At 34.8% G+C, this 17,512-nt stretch overlaps 1 protein-coding gene across 2 annotated transcripts in view; it reads right to left on the bottom strand.

The window, feature by feature from the left end:
* The window catches only part of LOC149419329 (uncharacterized), a 122,070-nt gene that overhangs the window by 49,938 nt on the left and 54,620 nt on the right, over positions 1 to 17,512 (bottom strand). For both annotated transcript variants that reach the window (XM_089638224.1, XM_089638223.1), the window contains exon 2: positions 14,935 to 15,064. In XM_089638224.1, coding sequence (XP_089494350.1) covers positions 14,935 to 15,064 — 130 coding nt within the window. The remainder of the gene's footprint in view (positions 1 to 14,934; positions 15,065 to 17,512) is intronic.

The raw sequence follows: 17,512 nt of genomic DNA on the forward strand, positions 1-17,512 counted from the left end.
AACGCTATTTTCAATAGACATTCCATTTTAAGAGGTTAGCTCTCTTGATTGTCAGTGTAAATAAGGAAAGTAAGTGAAATGATTTGAGCCTTGTAGGATTTGAACGCTATATTCAATAGACATTCCATTTTATGAGGTTAGCTCTCTTGATTGGTGGAATGATTTGAGCCTTGGAGGATTTGAACGCTATATTCAATAAACATTCCATTTTAAATAAACACTCAAAATGTATGTGATGCTTATACGCACGTTAGTTTAGTTCATAATTGCTAGAGTAAATACCTAGCAAGTAAGTGGAACGATTTTAATAAAAATATATTAGCTCCACAGAAGGCCCTACGGGAAATTTTACTCTCAGGGCCAAGTTTTCTTTGGGGATGCTGCGTGGAGGGTCTTTTCGAGGAGTGAACCTGAGTCTTGAAGAGACTCGTTATGTAAGAGGGATAAAACACAGAGAACCGTTAAGAATTCCACAGCCGAACCGTTCAACATAAGAACTAATTATATAAACGACTCGTTCCCATGTAACAAAAGCCAACCGCGTAGTTTATGCGCTCTGCTCTATTCAATAGACATTCCAGTACAAATTAAACGTCAGAACTTACGTGATGCAATTTATAATTAGATTTTTAATAATAATTCTCCGTAAATGAGGAAAATAAGTAGGATGATTTCAATTCAATATCCATGTCAATTCAAATAAATTATCAGAACTTAGAAAACATTCGGTTTGTTCTTGATTAATAAAGCCAATGAGGAAATTTAAGTGGAATGTTTTGAATGCTCTAATCCAGTGCTCCGCAACCTTTTCTCACCTACGACACACCAAATTTCTTCCTAGAATTCCGCGGCACACCAAAAGCTAAAATATATCGATATTAAATTGATACACAAAATTTCCAATAATTTTTGTTTTTTTATTTGAAAAGTATACATACATACATATTATAAGATATTTATTTTTACGCAATCTTAATAATTATTATAAAATAATAATAAATTAATGAGCGATTCATTGTTAAATTAACCTGCGCTTGTTTCAATGAACACAAAAGTTTTATATTCGGCTCGATTTTTGACAGCGTAACCCGAAGTTCTTGGTCAAGACCTTTTAAGCATGACCGCTTATCATTTTAATAAAACCGTTGAAAAACTTTGCTCACATAAATATGTCGTTGAAAATGGAAGTAGTGTTAAGAATGCTTTGACGGAAATGTGAGGATATTCTTTTTTAACGTAAATCCAGAAAACATCTACTTGATCTTCGGAGAAGTCAAGTTTTAATGTCATGTCATTATTTAAATCTGTAAATTCCACTCGAATTTGCAGAGGCAGTGCTTCCGTAGAATTTATTGCATTGGTTGCAAAAGGATTTCGAATCCAATCGTATTGTTCCGTATTAATGGAATAAAAATATTGACCAAATTTCTGATTTCTGAGGTGCTGATATAGTTTGGGCATATTTTGATTTAAAAGAAACTGACACACCTCGTGACGAAGCTCAAACAATCTAGCCAAAACTTTGCCTCGGGATAGCCAACGAATGTCAGTATAAAACAATAAGGATTCATATTCGGCTCCCATTTCTGCGCAGAGTATTCCAAAGATTCGCGAGTTTAGGGCTCTTGATTTAATTATGTTTACGATTTTAATGCATTCATTCATCGTGTTCAAAAGTGCCTCCGGTAAATTTTTGACCATCAATGCTTCTCGATGTATGCAGCAGTGTGTAAATTGTAACGTTGGATTTTTTTGTTTTACACAAGAAACAAAACCCTTTTTATTACCCGTCATTGCCGCAGCGCTGTTCCGTGCAAACAGCAATGCAATTGCTCCATTTAATATTATATATTTTGAAGAAATCATCGGTTACTTGAAAAAAATCTTCACCGGTAGTTCGCTCTGGAACCTCCTTACAAAATAAAAAATGTTTTTTAATAAAGTCCTCGTCAACGAAAAGTACAATAGCCATCAACTGTGCTTTATTTTTATTATCGGTTGTTTTGTTGATCTGAAACGCAAATTTTTCAGCCAATAACAGTTTTCTAATCAGTGTTTCTAATATATTGTGAATACGTCTTTTAACAGCATCTGCAGACAATGAAAAATATTTTGTCATTGTGTATTAAATACATAATGAAATATTGTAAAATTTCAAATACATTGAATTTGACCGCGGCACACCTGTGTCCGGCTCACGGCACACCAGTGTGCCACGGCACACCGGTTGCGGAGCACTGCTCTAATCAATGGACATTTAAAATCAAACAAACCGAACAAAAATCAATCATGGTTTATTGAATCTCACGAATTGAGGGTAAAATGTTAGAAGTATATGAATTTTAATATAGAATAGCCTTCCACAAGGCAAGCAAGCATGCTCAAACAAGGCATTATTATGATATTACCACTGAAAGCTCCGTTGCAACCTCTCTCTCTGTTACATGCATGTCCGTGAGAAGAGGGGAAAGGCTAGAACATAGCTACGCCTATAAAAGACCGCGCTCGATTAATTCTAAATGCAAACATGACCTTACGCATATCACGACAGGAAAACCAACGTTCAAGGCTTAAATATTGTGTGCCCACATTGAATTGTTTATTCCTTATAGAGTTGGGATCAATGGCGATGATTTATTTTCAAATTCCTCCCAACCGCATTACTTCGTCTTTGGGCGGCTTCTTTGAATCCATTGTTTCGCCCTCTGCGAGATTCGAATGCCGCTCGTCGTTTTTTGTATATTGTGTGCAATGTCGTCTTTTTCGTCACATGGCCAAAACATCGCTCTCTTTGAGGGTAACAGAAATTTTGCCATGGTTCATAAGCTTGTTAGATTCTGATCATTGTATTCTGTAGGTTCCACTTTTAAGCTCAGGTTTAAAATGTATTACCGTTTCAAAGATTGTTAACTTCATCTTGGTTAGCAGTAATAAAGAAGTAAGATAATTCTAGATCCTGTTAAAAAATTGATAGCATGCCAATTTCGTGATAAAATATTAGTCATTCAGGATGTAAGGAACACGTGTTTTTTTCCTAATAAATAGCATGATGGAATGCGACAATATCAGTATTTGTATGATCACGTGTTAATACTAATACTTTGTTAGGAACTCATTCATATCAGCAAGATTTCTCCATGCCTCGTGGGTAGAATATTTAACATACATATATTTCAATCAGATTGCAATAATAATGTTTTGTACATCTGCAAATACGTCCGAGGAAGCTTATTTGCACCCTACATCATAGTTGCGGATTAATGGCTCGTGATGTCAAAGCAATGCGTTTATATTGATTGTCATTGTTCCGTGGATAATGAATCTATTATTAGTCCACTACCTCACTGTTGGGATCGTGTGTTTACATCATCGTTAGTTCCACTAGCCTTAGTGCAACTATATATGGTTGTTTGTATGACTATATTATTTTTGGATTCTGTACATGATTGAACAAGAATCGATGTATTTTTTGCTAAAAAAGTAAATGCCTTACACTGGAAGTGCTACGTTTACATTCTAGTATCGCGCAGTTAGTGCTTGAATTATTATTGTGTTATACAGCAGACGCTTTGACGCTTTTGTAGTTCTGGTGAATACCCATTATTGACTAAATAATAGATTTGTGCCGGCAAATCTAAACCACGCAGAAAACATGTCAGTATGATATCTGAAGCCGCGAAAACACTCAAACGGTGAGCTATGGAGTCATGAAATTATATTCATGCATAATGGAATGGAACTATCTTAAACATTATTTCCAAAATTAGTTCTGTCCAGTAAATAAATAAGACAAGACAACACATTTAAAAATTATGCAATAAGCGAAAATATTGCAGAAGTCATATCGTAAAACTAGTAAGAATCTATCATATAAATCATTATTATATATTAATTTTGAGAATTGTTTTACAAGTCAGCGTAACACGAAGGCTTTAATTTACAGCTACGTTTGGTTATTCTCGCAAAGTAAAAGGCTGGCATGGATTGTTAATAATAAAACCTAATAAACAATATGCTCCATTATTCCATTTCCCACATTACTCGTTCTCTTATTAACGCCGATTGTTTTTCCCTTGCTTCTTGTATGAAGCGAATAATAATAATAATAATTGGATAATTTGTATAGCGCCGTTTTTGTGAAAAATCACCTCAAGGGCGCTGTACAATTTATTTCCTAGGATCTACATTTGTTATTTAGACCAACTGTGCCAGCACGAGGTTCGTCATCCGTTCAGGCATGTGTCTGCCGCCAATATAGCGCTGACATGTGTCTGCTGCCAATAAAGAGCGCTGACACAACATCCTCACATAGACAACAAACCTTGGCAGCACCGCTGTGACGCTCGACGAAGACAGAAGATGGAGACTCTGCTGCAAGAGTCCTAGGTAGCGAAGGAACTGTACCAGCTGCTGCAGGGAGAGAGACTACCCCGTCCACCAACTGTGCCAGCACGAGGCTCGTCATCCGTTCAGGCATGTGTCCGCCGCTAATATAGCGCTGACATGTGTCTGCTGCCAATAAAGAGCGCCGACACAATATCCTCACATAGATAACAGACCTTGGCAGCACCGCTGTGCAAAATCACCTCATCCTAGTTTACCTTAGTCTCTCCAGTCACCTCCCAGCCTTTCATGCCACCTAGTGCATCCTCTCGACCCTTTCAGACTCCTTCCTGGCTCCAATACATTCTTTCTATTGTCGTGATCCGACGATTTCACACCTCTGTCTCAGACCCTTAGGGCTCGCTTATCGCAGGCTATCATAAGCAAAATCTTGAACCAAAGTCAAAGTGAAGTTTATGAGTGTCATCTGTAACAAAATACATAAACAAAAACAGAAAATAAAAACAAAGACAAAAACTTTAAACAAAATATGGCTTATCTGTCCTCCATGCAGACATCCTCGGTTGAAAAGGTCCCGTAAATCCCATCACCACTTGACACTTGAGTCAGGTATAAAATCTTCGACTGCATTGAGAAATCTTTGTTCTAGCTTCACTTTCAAAATTCGGTTTAAAATGCTATAATAATTGCAAATTCCGGCTAAACGGTAGAAGTTACGCGCATTTCGTGAAATAAGAAGGTAAGCACTATATAAAACACGGATGCTGAACAATTTTCAGCGATCTCTTAACAAGGGAAACCTTCTGAAAGGATTAAACAAACCGGAGCGGTTAAAACACGTCCGCAACGAAGAAAGTACCTTATGTAGGCTTGTCTAAAAATATCGCAGATGAAAACTGTTTAGATCTGTTCAATGAAAAAAAATTTCAACCCAGGGTCAATTTTTTTCACACAGTTTTATAATGGAGAAACTGATCTGAAAATCTATGGCTAAAATTAATAGCAGATTTTTAATTGAGATAAAAATCATGATTTATATTCCATCGGTAGTGCTTAAAAAAGCAATCAATCTAATTTATTGTATGGAGTACAAAAAACTCCCGAAAAGTGAGTTTAGCGTTATGAGATTTGCACAGTTCTCAGTATATACCTACGATTGATTAATGTTCTATGGCGATTGACAAATAGCTGTTTCTCAGTAAGGTTTCGCATCAATCATTATATGCATCAATACACACAATCCTAAGAGCATGTGTTATGTAGGTACCGTGCGTAGGTACTGTAGGTAGGTACTGTAGGTAAAATCTATCTGTCTATATAAATAAAAATTTGAATGACCGTTTGTTCAAAATCTTACATCTCCGAAAGTTGTTCACCGATTGCTTTGAAAGTTGTTCACCGATTGCTTTGAAAGTTGTTCACCGATTGCTTTGAAAGTTGTTCACCGATTGCTTTGAAAGTTGTTCACCGATTGCTTTGAAAGTTGTTCACCGATTGCTTTGAAAGTTATTCACCGATTGCTTTGAAAGTTATTCACCGATTGCTTTGAAAGTTGTTCACCGATTGCTTTGAAAGTTGTTCACCGATTGCTTTGAAAGTTATTCACCGATTGCTTTGAAAGTTATTCACCGATTGCTTTGAAAGTTGTTCACCGATTGCTTTGAAAGTTGTTCACCGATTGCTTTGAAATTTTGACACAGTTTTGCATTCGAATACTTGTGTGTTTATATAATATATATATAAACACACAAGTATATACTTATATTGCATAGATGTCACCTGTGGCAGGTAAAAACATACTTGTCACCTGTGAAAAACAGCGCATTCTGTTTGACAAGCATACTTTAAAAAAAAAAAAAAAGTAAAATGCTCTATTGTTTCTCTATCTGCAGACAGACTGGGCCACGGCAAGTCGTGTCGATGTACAGTTAGTATAAAATAAATATGAAAAATTACTTCGAAAAAAGAAAACCTACTTTTATAAGTGTAATGTGGAGCTTTGAAATATCTAGGTAATTAACATGAAAATTATGAATTTGAAATAATAAAAAGTTTAAACAGTCAATAAAAAAATGTTAACACTGAATGGGTATTCTTCAACTTTAGCGTAGTTAAAACAACAAACCACCGCGAAATTCTCATACTGTTTGTTGCAATAATAGCGTTGCTAAACGTTGCATAATTTAACTTGACATTTCATAATTAATTGGTCGTATTAATTCCATTAACCTTAGAATTCCTCCATAATTAATCATTGTTCGCAGGTAATAATATGTATACTCCTACCTGTTTTTCTAAAGGCCCGGAACGGATTTTATACTCTTTTTATTACGAATATCGTATAACATTATCAATAAATTAAAATTTATTTCAAAACAATGATCGAAAAAATATAGCAAAAAAAAACTGTAAACAAAATAACTACTAACTACTCCATTCTCGTCTTGCAACCCAAACTAGCTATACATCATCTTTTTTTTAAATATTATATTAATGTATAGATTCTATGTCCGCAAACTGTAAAATTCACCCGCCATAACACAGGGTCATCCCTAGCATGGAGGGTGAAATATCACAAAAAACCACATATACTCTCTAAATCATGTATCAATAAAATAAATAAATAAAGTAAAATGATACATTATTTACTGAACCACTGCAACCTGGTGTACATATAAATATAATGCAATGTCGGTATGTGTGCGACCAATAAACTCAAAAACTACTGGACTGTTTTCGCTGTAAATTTGAAAATTTGTTCTTATTAGTGACATGTAGTTTGAACAGTAGAAGATCATTTATCAACATACTGTTAAAATGTGACTGCTTGCTTATTTCCTAGTAAAATATAAGTCATTCATAATATATCTTAAAACGTGTTCCCTTTTCCTAATAAATATAATGAAAGAAATGCAAAATCATTATAAGTTTTAAGAACACGTGTTCCAACTTCCTCATAACACATCCGTGATTTACTGATAGTTTTTTATGAAATCTGTCAATTCTTTCAGGCATGCAGTCCCGTTCTTAACAGGAAATAGAATAATTCGACCAGATTAACAATATTTTATAACAGTAATTTTTCTCCGTGTGGAATGAGATACCGAGTCGAATTAAAGTCAATTTAATGTAGTTTTTTAGTAACTGTAATGAGTATGGTAATAAGGTCGAGTATTTAAGCGATAGATGGCGCTAGTCATACTCCAGAGCCTTAACTTACTCCAGAGTCCGTCAGATATCGCTAGAGTGTAACAGATACTTGTGAGGTTATATTGACAGAGAACAAGCTTCTCGAACTAGAGAATTACCAACCCTCGGGTAATGAACAGTGTAGCTAAATCCAGACCTATTTATTGTAACGTAAATAAACACAATTATAAGTAGAACCTTTTACTTTTACAAAGAGTTCCCAATACCAAAATCTGCAAAGTAACGCAGACATAACGGTAACAATGTAGTATACAGTGATGAAAGGAAGAAGTCGCGTTCACCTGATGTGGACATGGTATGATCAAGTGAAATAAATACCTTAAAAGTAAATTTTTCAAAAGTTACAATGATATTATATCCACCTTTGAAATGCACACAGTTTTCAGGTAAGCAAGAAATCACAACCTGAAAACTTTACTCCAAATCATTCATAACCCTGAGCGACACCGAATATACGACACCTAGTCAATTATAAACATATTTGACTAGGTGTGTCTTCGTCGGGGTAGATACATTGAAACTAATCGTTTGACTTTAAAATTTACTGAAATATACACCGGACTACAAAGTAGGTATGGATGTAATAAAAATTTCATATTATGGGTTCTAATCATGATTTATATCTCAGATAATAAATATTTGTAAAGAAAAATAAATCATCAAAAATTTATCAAAGTTGTGGACCGTAAATATCGCTCTAATAAAAAGTGTATGAACATGTTATTTATATGCAGAACTAAAAAAATGTTTAAATTCATTACGAACATACTTTTTTACTACAATACAGATAGTAAGTACCTACTTACAAATGTGTATGATAGTTTTGCATGATTTTCGATATCAAAAAATCCACACGAACAAAAACAATATCGAAAAACCAATAACAACGCCCAACAAAATATTTTGGGTGGCAAAGGGCAAATAAATCACTATGGTGATGTTCAGTTAAATACAGCCCCTTCGACAGAAATAAATAAATATACACAAACCCAAATCACGTTGATATAGAATCATTTAAACGTAACTGGTGGCAAAAGGAAAATGAATCACTTTGCGGATGTTCGGTTAAATACAAGCGCTTCGATAGAAATAAATAAATATACACAAACCCAAATCACGTTGATATAGAATCATTTAAACGTAACTGGTGGCAAAAGGAAAATAAATCACTATGCGGATGTTCGGTTAAATACAAGCCCTTCGATAGAAATAAATAAATATACACCAACCCAAATCACGTTGATATAGAATCATTTAAACGTAACTGGTGGCAAAAGGAAAATAAATCACTATGCAGATGTTCGGTTAAATACAAGCCCTTCGATAGAAATAAATAAATATACACCAACCCAAATCACGTTGATGTAGAATCATTTAAACGTGACTATAGTTCTATTCCTACTACTTGATCCAAAAGCGTAAATAATATAATTTATAGAAATCGGTGCCAAATACCGAAACGTTTGATCTCTCTTTTCATATCCGAAGTCGCCATAAGTGGATGGAAAACTGTCACAGTTCCACTTCACAATGCTTAACCTAAAATTACACCTGTAACAGTGAAACAGCGACAGTGAAAAGTGTAATTGAGACGATTTTATGTCCTATTTAAGCCGCAGCAGAGAAAGTAGATACCCAGTTTAGTTAATAGTGATTGTTACAACTTTTTTTGGTTCTCTGCTAAGAGAATGGAAGATAATTATGTTTTTAAGTAGTGATTGTGACGGGTACCCGCACAAATGCCAATATTTTGCAGTATAGAAAGGTACCTGACTACTGCCATTATCTATTGGTCGCTTAGTGTAGTTATTTATGAATATTCCCTTAGCCGACTTTCTATGCTCCGCCTGCAATGTTAATTGTTACTTCCATATCACAAATCAACTCGTCAAATCTGATCCACGGTGGAAAAAATCTGTAATCATGTAGCAATAACTTATCTGTAAAAGAAAGAGAATCTGATGGATTGGCGTTTCGATTCTGATGAATAGTTACATTGACTAACACTAGGCTGGATTTCTATTCGCTTACAAATTAAGCAAGCAACCTGTTTATAAAGAAGTACGAACAGCTAAACCATGAATAAGGAGATACAAAAATAATACTGGGTTGGTGTTGGTGAGTAATAACCAATATTCTGAAAGGGGCAACAAGTCCCGGCGCCTCAGAAAGACATGGCACCAAGTGAATATACTTAGGTCGTGCTAATTCACGCAAAAAGGGACAAATTTAAACATAAACGTAAGTCCACTAACATAAACGTAAGTCCATAAACAGCTATACCTACCTATAAAATCCATCGGAAAAAAATTGAGGTATTTTTACATAATGACAAGAATAGGTCAGTTAGAATAATATCTTTTGTTTTATAAACTTTTATTTAGTGAAGAATAAAAGTCCATCTTGATTTGTCTCCAGATTCTTGAAAAACCAATGCGGGACTTATCTAGTTTTTTGGTGTAGGTGGAAAACCATTTCTCATCACTAATGAATATTGTAATGAACCTAAGGGTGTATAAACAGGCCTAAATTTCCGCGAGCCATGCCACGAATTGCGTGAAAGGAACAAACCAACCGAAAGCGGTGATTTGCGCCGTTTGCGGTTGCTTCGTTCCTTTCCCATAATTGTCGGCAAGGCTAGCGGAAATTTTGTCCTTTTTATGCGTAGCTTTACAAAACGTGCAATGAAAATTGTAAAAAATGGTGGCAACTGTACGTTGTTCATCGAAATCGTGATATTACTCTTTAAAGGGTTAAATCAATTGATCAAAAGACAACAATTATTTGACAAGACTGGCATAAAAACATGACAAACCAAAGGCCATTGTTAAAAACAAATAATGAAAAAACAACACCATGATCCCTGGAACTGCACGATTTCATGCCAACATCTTCCTGTGTTTGGGATAGGTACCTTCATAACCAACAAATCGTGATGTTTCATGTGTGATTTTTTTACGAGTATCAAAGAATTTGTTGGTCTTCAAATTTCTTTTGCGATCGGTAACAGAAGCTATATTTTGGTAATCAAAAATGAAAACTAAAATGCATTTGATAAAATATAAAAAATTGTTCTAAACACAATCATTAAGTACTCAAAAATAATGTTTTTAAAAGAATGCATAGGAAAAGCAAAAATATTTCAGCATCACCATAAATACTTGTGCTCGTCAAGTATAAGCTGTTTTATACTCATTTAAAAAGTTCTTAAATTTTATTTATAAAGCTATCCGTTCCAATAGTTCAACATGAAAGAGTATTTTCAACATACCAAGTAAATCACATAATCACTATTAATCAATTTTGCATATATACAGATGCGTATTCCTAATATAATAATTACGGTTTTAATGAAAACTTACAGTACCTATTTCTCCTCCAGAAGGTTGTATTTGTAAATTAGACGATTTTTATTAAAGTCATTATTTAGTCGTAAAGATTAATTTCATTTTAGTGTCTACTAAATAAATAGATATATTCTTGATTCGTATATTTTTCCAATGAGAAAATAGCATACCTATTCCAATGCAAAAATATTGTAGAATCAGTAATTAGTTGTATATGTTGCGTTCTATGTCAAGAGTAAACCTAATAAAATAACCAATATATTTTTATATTATGCTTGGATGGATGTAGTCACCGCCATCTTTATATTAATACAGGCCGCGCTGTAGAAAATCAACTGACAGTTAAAGAGACCTGTTTTCGGACTTTTGCACTGGGTTTAGTAGGGTTTGGTACTAATCCCTGCTACTAACCTATACTACTATATATATAAACAGTGCTAACCCAGGACTTTTGCACTGGGTTTAGCAGGGTTTGGTACTAATCCCTGCTACTAACCTATACTACTATATATACCCAGTGCAAACCCAGGACTTTTGCACTGGGTTTAGCAGGGTTTGGTACTAATCCCTGCTACTAACCTATACTACTATATATACCCAGTGCTAACCCAGGACTTTTTCACTGGGTTTAAGAGACCCTTGTTTGTGTAGTGGTTTACTGGATGAATAATTTTTATTTTATTTAATAATTATATTTGTTTTTGTTAGGAAGCTGAAGATAGAAACACCTTTTCCACACCTTCACTATCGACGTGCACATATGCATTCAAAAGCCTCCCCTTTAAAAGGATTTTCCTGTACCTGCCCAATAATTGCCCAGAGAATTGTTCTCTAAATTGGTGGGGCACATAAAGATATAGTGTGTGCGCATAATATAAATTAATTTTAGACTAGGTAGTATAAACTTAAAACACCGTTTTTATATCAATGTGCTAAATTCATACACTACACAACAGTAGACTCAATAAATTTATGAAATAAACTAGACACTCTCCAGTATTATGGATAAAATGACATGCAAAAATAGATAATGAGGATGATGGATAAAATATAATAAAAAAGACAAGTTTTGATGTTTATTTAAAAGCTGTAAAATAAATAAAAATATTCTTTGTTCTTGTGAAAGTAAGCAAAAAAAATATACAAATCGATGTGATCATCAGATCATCTACAAAAGAAAAGAACCGAAGCGATTCTTGACTTTCATAACAGCAGCGCGTCGAAATAATAATTATTAAAATGATTTCACGAAAAGGCAAACTAATATAATATAATATCTGTAGATATCATGTTTCATCATTCAATAATTTTATGATCACTTTTTGTTGGATGCTGTAGGCTGTAATAATTAGAGAAGCTCGATGAAGATTTTTTTTATCAGATTTTTAGTTAGACACGCTTTTTATTAACATAACTGAGAAATAAGGCAGTTCCTAGGTCTCAAATCCATCATCGAATTAAGTAAGTCCATTAAACTTTAATTTATGTTAAGACAAGGTTTTTATGCAAAGCACAAGAGATAATAAATTATTATAAGCAATAATTAAAAAATAAAATAAGCAGTAATTGTTGATTGAAGTACTAGTACATATTGAATTATTAGGCGTGTTGGAAATAAGCCGACGTGGCTTAGTGGTCCAGAGCGTCTGACCGGACATCAGAAGGCGCGGGTTCAATTCCCATCGGCGCCATTTATTTTTACTCGGTGGATATTTTCAATTTGTATTGATATTACAGGCGACTAATTATTGCTTATAATAATGTATTACTATTGTCATTATTTCAAAGTTTTGTGGTGCGGTTACTTTTTTTAACCAAATTATCATATACAAATGAAGTAACTTACTTTCGGGTAGGATTTAAAAAGAACTTGGATTACTTTTATAGCCAATAACAGTCTTAAGGGTGGTCGCCAATGATTGTCATTGATTATTTAGGGTAAACGTAGCGTATGTTGTAATCTACGGATTCATAGATGGCGTTAATTTAATTATTTTTAGAAAATACGGTTTATGCAATTTATGCTTTGAAATATTAAGACGAATCATTTGTTTGCGCCCGTACATATGCAATATGAATACGAATAATGGTGCTGCCACACGCAAAGCTCACATCAACAGATAATATAAAGCACAATAGCGCTCGCCATACAATCCCATACAGACCCGACACACGTAAAAAGATAACGCGCTATAAGTGTGGTTCTGAACTTCGCTAACCGAATTTATTTTACGTAACCGCTCCCGACGCGATATTTGAAAAGTTATGCGTCCCCCTCTCCGCCGTAAAAAGGAGAGGGGGTCATTTTAATTACGGAGCTACCGACTAAGTTCCGTGTTCCCTTTGACAGCCATGACATAAGCAGCCTAATAATGCATTTCTTATTTATTATGTTAGCTCATATCGTCATGTGTGGTAGTAAATTTAGAAACATAAAAAAAAACCTTATTTGGCAAACCTTCTTAACATATATTTAAAATATAAATATAATCAATATTTGAATTTGAAGTAAACAAATTTTCGCCCTTTCAAAATTAATCATATTTTTAACTCAGTATGTTTATATGGTAATATCATTCGGTTTTTTGATAAAGTTGGACGGCCTGATACCTACATAGAGAAGCTTCTAGTTTGTTCGTTTGTTGATTGTTTTCAATTGTTTTCCTGGGTAATCTGGTTTGCTCTCGTCAGCTCTCGTGCTCTCTTCTCGTTCCCTGCCCTGGTGTTGGTCCTTGCCGCCTTTGCCTTCGACATTTTTGGAAATCGACTTGAGCTTATTTTACAATAATTTATTATATGTCGCTTTCGTCGATCGGCGTGCGAACTGCGAATTTCCTGATTCGACGGAGAGGTTATGTCAGGTTATGTGAAAATGCGCTATTTACGCGCAGATTGTTTAAAATCTAAAAAGTTTATAAATAGCATTTATAATTATATAGTTGGCGGCATCATCATCTGAGGATGAGCTGTCCAACAGATCCAGCAATAGGCGACAAGTATCATCCATTTCGAAAACGTGCTCAAGCTGTCAGTAAGTAAAGTTGTCACTTTGACAGATGAAATTATGTTCCTCGGCCGCTCTCGAATTCAACTGACCCCCTCTCCTACCATAGGAAGAAATATTTGATAGCGTCGTGTGTCGGTAGAAAAGATGATGCGCTGTACATTAACTTTTGATGTGAGCTTTGCGTGTGGCAGCAGCCTTAATAGTTTTGTCCGCATAAATACTCAATTATTTCAAGAAAGGCATACACATACAATATTTTTGTTATTTGTTTTTGGGGTGTTATGCCGTGTTGCGCTAACTCCTTCTTTAGCCAACGTTTCGGACAGCATTGCAGTGTCCATCATCAGGGCAGATGTGTTATCGTTGGCTAAAGAAGGAGTTAGCGCAACACGGCATAACACCCCAAAAACAAATAACAAAAATACTTTTGGCCGTGAAAATCTTAAATCATATTTGACATACAATATTGTATCGGTGATTCAGTCCAATAGTGTATTTGTATGGCTTTCTTGAAATAATTGAACTTTTTAAGGGCAAATTATTTTTTCATATTCATATTGGTGCAAATAAATGATACGTCGTAATATTTTAAAGCATATAACTTGAAAAAGGATTTTTTTCTTAAAATAATTAAATTAACGCCATCTAAGAACGCGTAGCTTATAACTTACGTTACGTTTACCCTTAATAATAGCAACGTATTTAGTGAATGTCGTTGTACATAGTTAAAAAAAATCAGAGAGCTTCTTCTCATGCAAATAACTTTAGTTTTTGTATACTATATACGTCAAAAAGGCGATCAAAAAATATTTTGTTCCGTGAATGAACCGTTTTGAGTCAGACTTTATTGAAACCTTTGAAGTAAACTATAATAACTTTCATAAAAAATCATATCTTGTTTCTTTTAACAACTTTTTAATAGTGATTTCTGCAATCTGAATTCAGTGCGTACTTCAATTGTTGAATTTCCTGAATGTAACCCATATTTCATTGTCCTGATAAAGTATTGTTTAGTAAGATTCTCACCAGTCGGAGGTCTGTCCTTAGGATAACATATTCTGAAGAGTCCCCTCGTCCTGGTGTAGAAGTAATACTTGGTGTTGAGCTGCTGAATCAGCGTCTGGGAACTGGCGTCATTGTTTTTCGAAGCAAAATTCTGGAAGAAAAGAAAAGAGTTATTAAAAAAATAGGTAACTATAAGCATTCCAGAAATCTTCTTATTCTACTTCAATTTTCACTACACTCTTTTCTATCACAACAGAGACAGGAGATATTGGATTGTGCCGATTGCCAATTTTCTGACCTCGAGAAAGCAGTCTCCATTTACAGATGATGGATCAGTCCGCAGTAGAATTGTAATCCTGTACTGATTATCATGAAAGCTACAGCTAACATTTAACTAATGCAATTAATCATGTTTTTTTAAATATATATTTTTTAATCAATATTAATTGATATAAAATGAACCAAGTCCCCCCACTAACGAAGGCCCAATAATGTATATTCGCGCAGTCCAGTACAGGTACCTACTACCCACTAAAAAACACGAATTCATTTAACAATCTTACAAATGAAGGAGAAAATATCTTTTGCGACAGTTTAGATAGTCGGTGGAGGGACCTAAAGCGTCGAGTTTCCTGTTATATATTATCAAAGCGCTCCATCATTGCACAAACAACATTTTCCGAACGGTGGTAGGGAGAATTCAAATATGTTCATGTTATTCGTAACCCAGAAAAGTTGTATTTATTTATGTCTATGCAATAGTAATGACAAGAATCGATTAGGCATATGTATAGCAAAAAAAATTGGTAGGTATTTAAAAATCATAAATTGAGAAGGTCGCAAACAAGTGTAATTTAGTTTTTGCAAGTTTTAGTGGCAGGTTGGGTACTTGTGCCACAGTTCCACTGATTCCGAGTAGTTCAACACAAAAAATATGAAAAACACACATCGTTATTCTGGGTACAGCATTCACCAATCTTGTCCGTCTGATGTGAATGCTTGATTCGTAGAATATTTTCGTTACTTTCAACTACTTGATCAATTAAAGCGATTTCACGGGCTTGCGATTTTAAGCCGAGTTCCCACCGTGAAATAAAACCGCGATAACATCGCCATCTGAAACACAATCGAGTGGCTTTTTGTAAACAGTCCATTCAACGATTCAACGATGGATTTGCTCTCAGCGATAAAACAACAAAGGGAAAGATTTCGCAACGGAGACAGGACGGTTGAAACGCTGGGTCAGGACTATCACTTTGAAAACTAGAATATTTTTCAATGACACCGATGCTTGTCGGACATTTTTACCATATCACCAGAAGAGACTAGATATATATTTATAGTTAAACCAGTGGAGTAGCAACGAAGGAATCCATTATGACGAACTACATAAGTTTAGGTAAAAGCTGTCCCCACGGGTCGGGAATTGTATTTACTCTACTGGCGTTCATACATTTATGTAGGATAATTTACTAGTAGTTTTGCAAATAGTAGACCTCGCGGCCAAAAACGTATGTTTCTAATTTTATTTTTTTCTTCTTAAATCATATTATAATTTGTAAGTAGATATTTTAATACCTATCTACTAAATTAATAAACACGATGATTCTACGATCCATCATATTTGGAAAAAGAATATTTATTGAACCACTAAAACGGGCACCATTTTAAACCGGCACTGGAACGTAACTAACAAATTTGCAGAAAGTCTAAATGCAAAACGCTCTAGTAGTCCGAGTTAAAACAGAACTTCTCTACGCTCAGTCAATTATCTTGGAATTTCGGCAACTTTGATGTTAAAAGTATTTCTCCGGCATATTTCTACAATTAGCGCCAATTTGTAAAATTATGGGCAGATTTAATATGTCGTCATAATATTTATTCTAAACATCATTTGACATGATGTCAGGATTTCAGGTGGACGGACGTAAAATAAAATCAGTTCACAGTCCTGGAAACCATTTATTGGATAACCAACACCTCTGGCAGATGTCACCCCAAGTGATGTACGTTTGGTAAATTAGCAAGGGTGGCCCGGTTCATCGGGTGAGGTGTGTTCAGATTTTGACGGCGGATGCACCTGTCGACCAGCAGCACGGTGGACCACTTTGGGAGGACCCTTTGACCTCTCCAGCTGTTCTCTCTCGATCCATAGTCTTGCACCGCAGCGGGAAGGATGGATTTATACCTACATCACTCCTGGACACACTGACCCCTAGATTCCTATCCACCCCTCATACATTTCCATCCCAGAACTTCCTCTCTTTCCTTAAAGACCTTCCACACAAAGCATCCCCTAAGATGACACTGGCCCTGAGGGAAATTATTTTCCTCGAGGCCTCATGCTATATTGAGAAAAATCATTAGGTGCATTTCGTAAATATTCGCTGATACTTCACGATAGCAATTCACAATTCGTAAAACAACAAACGGTTAAGGCGAAGCTTAATGCTAAATCACTATTTTGATTAATCTTTATTACGTATTGGTGTACATTATGAATACCAAAAATATGTTTTAGATAAATTTAAGGTTTTACTATCGTTTCGCTTGAGTAGAAATCAAATAAAAAAATAAATTACTTAATAAAAAATATAAA

Source organism: Hesperophylax consimilis, chromosome 12, assembly GCF_061612785.1.
Source record: "Hesperophylax consimilis isolate HC1 chromosome 12, BYU_Hcon_1.0, whole genome shotgun sequence".
Lineage (NCBI taxonomy): Eukaryota > Metazoa > Arthropoda > Insecta > Trichoptera > Limnephilidae > Hesperophylax > Hesperophylax consimilis.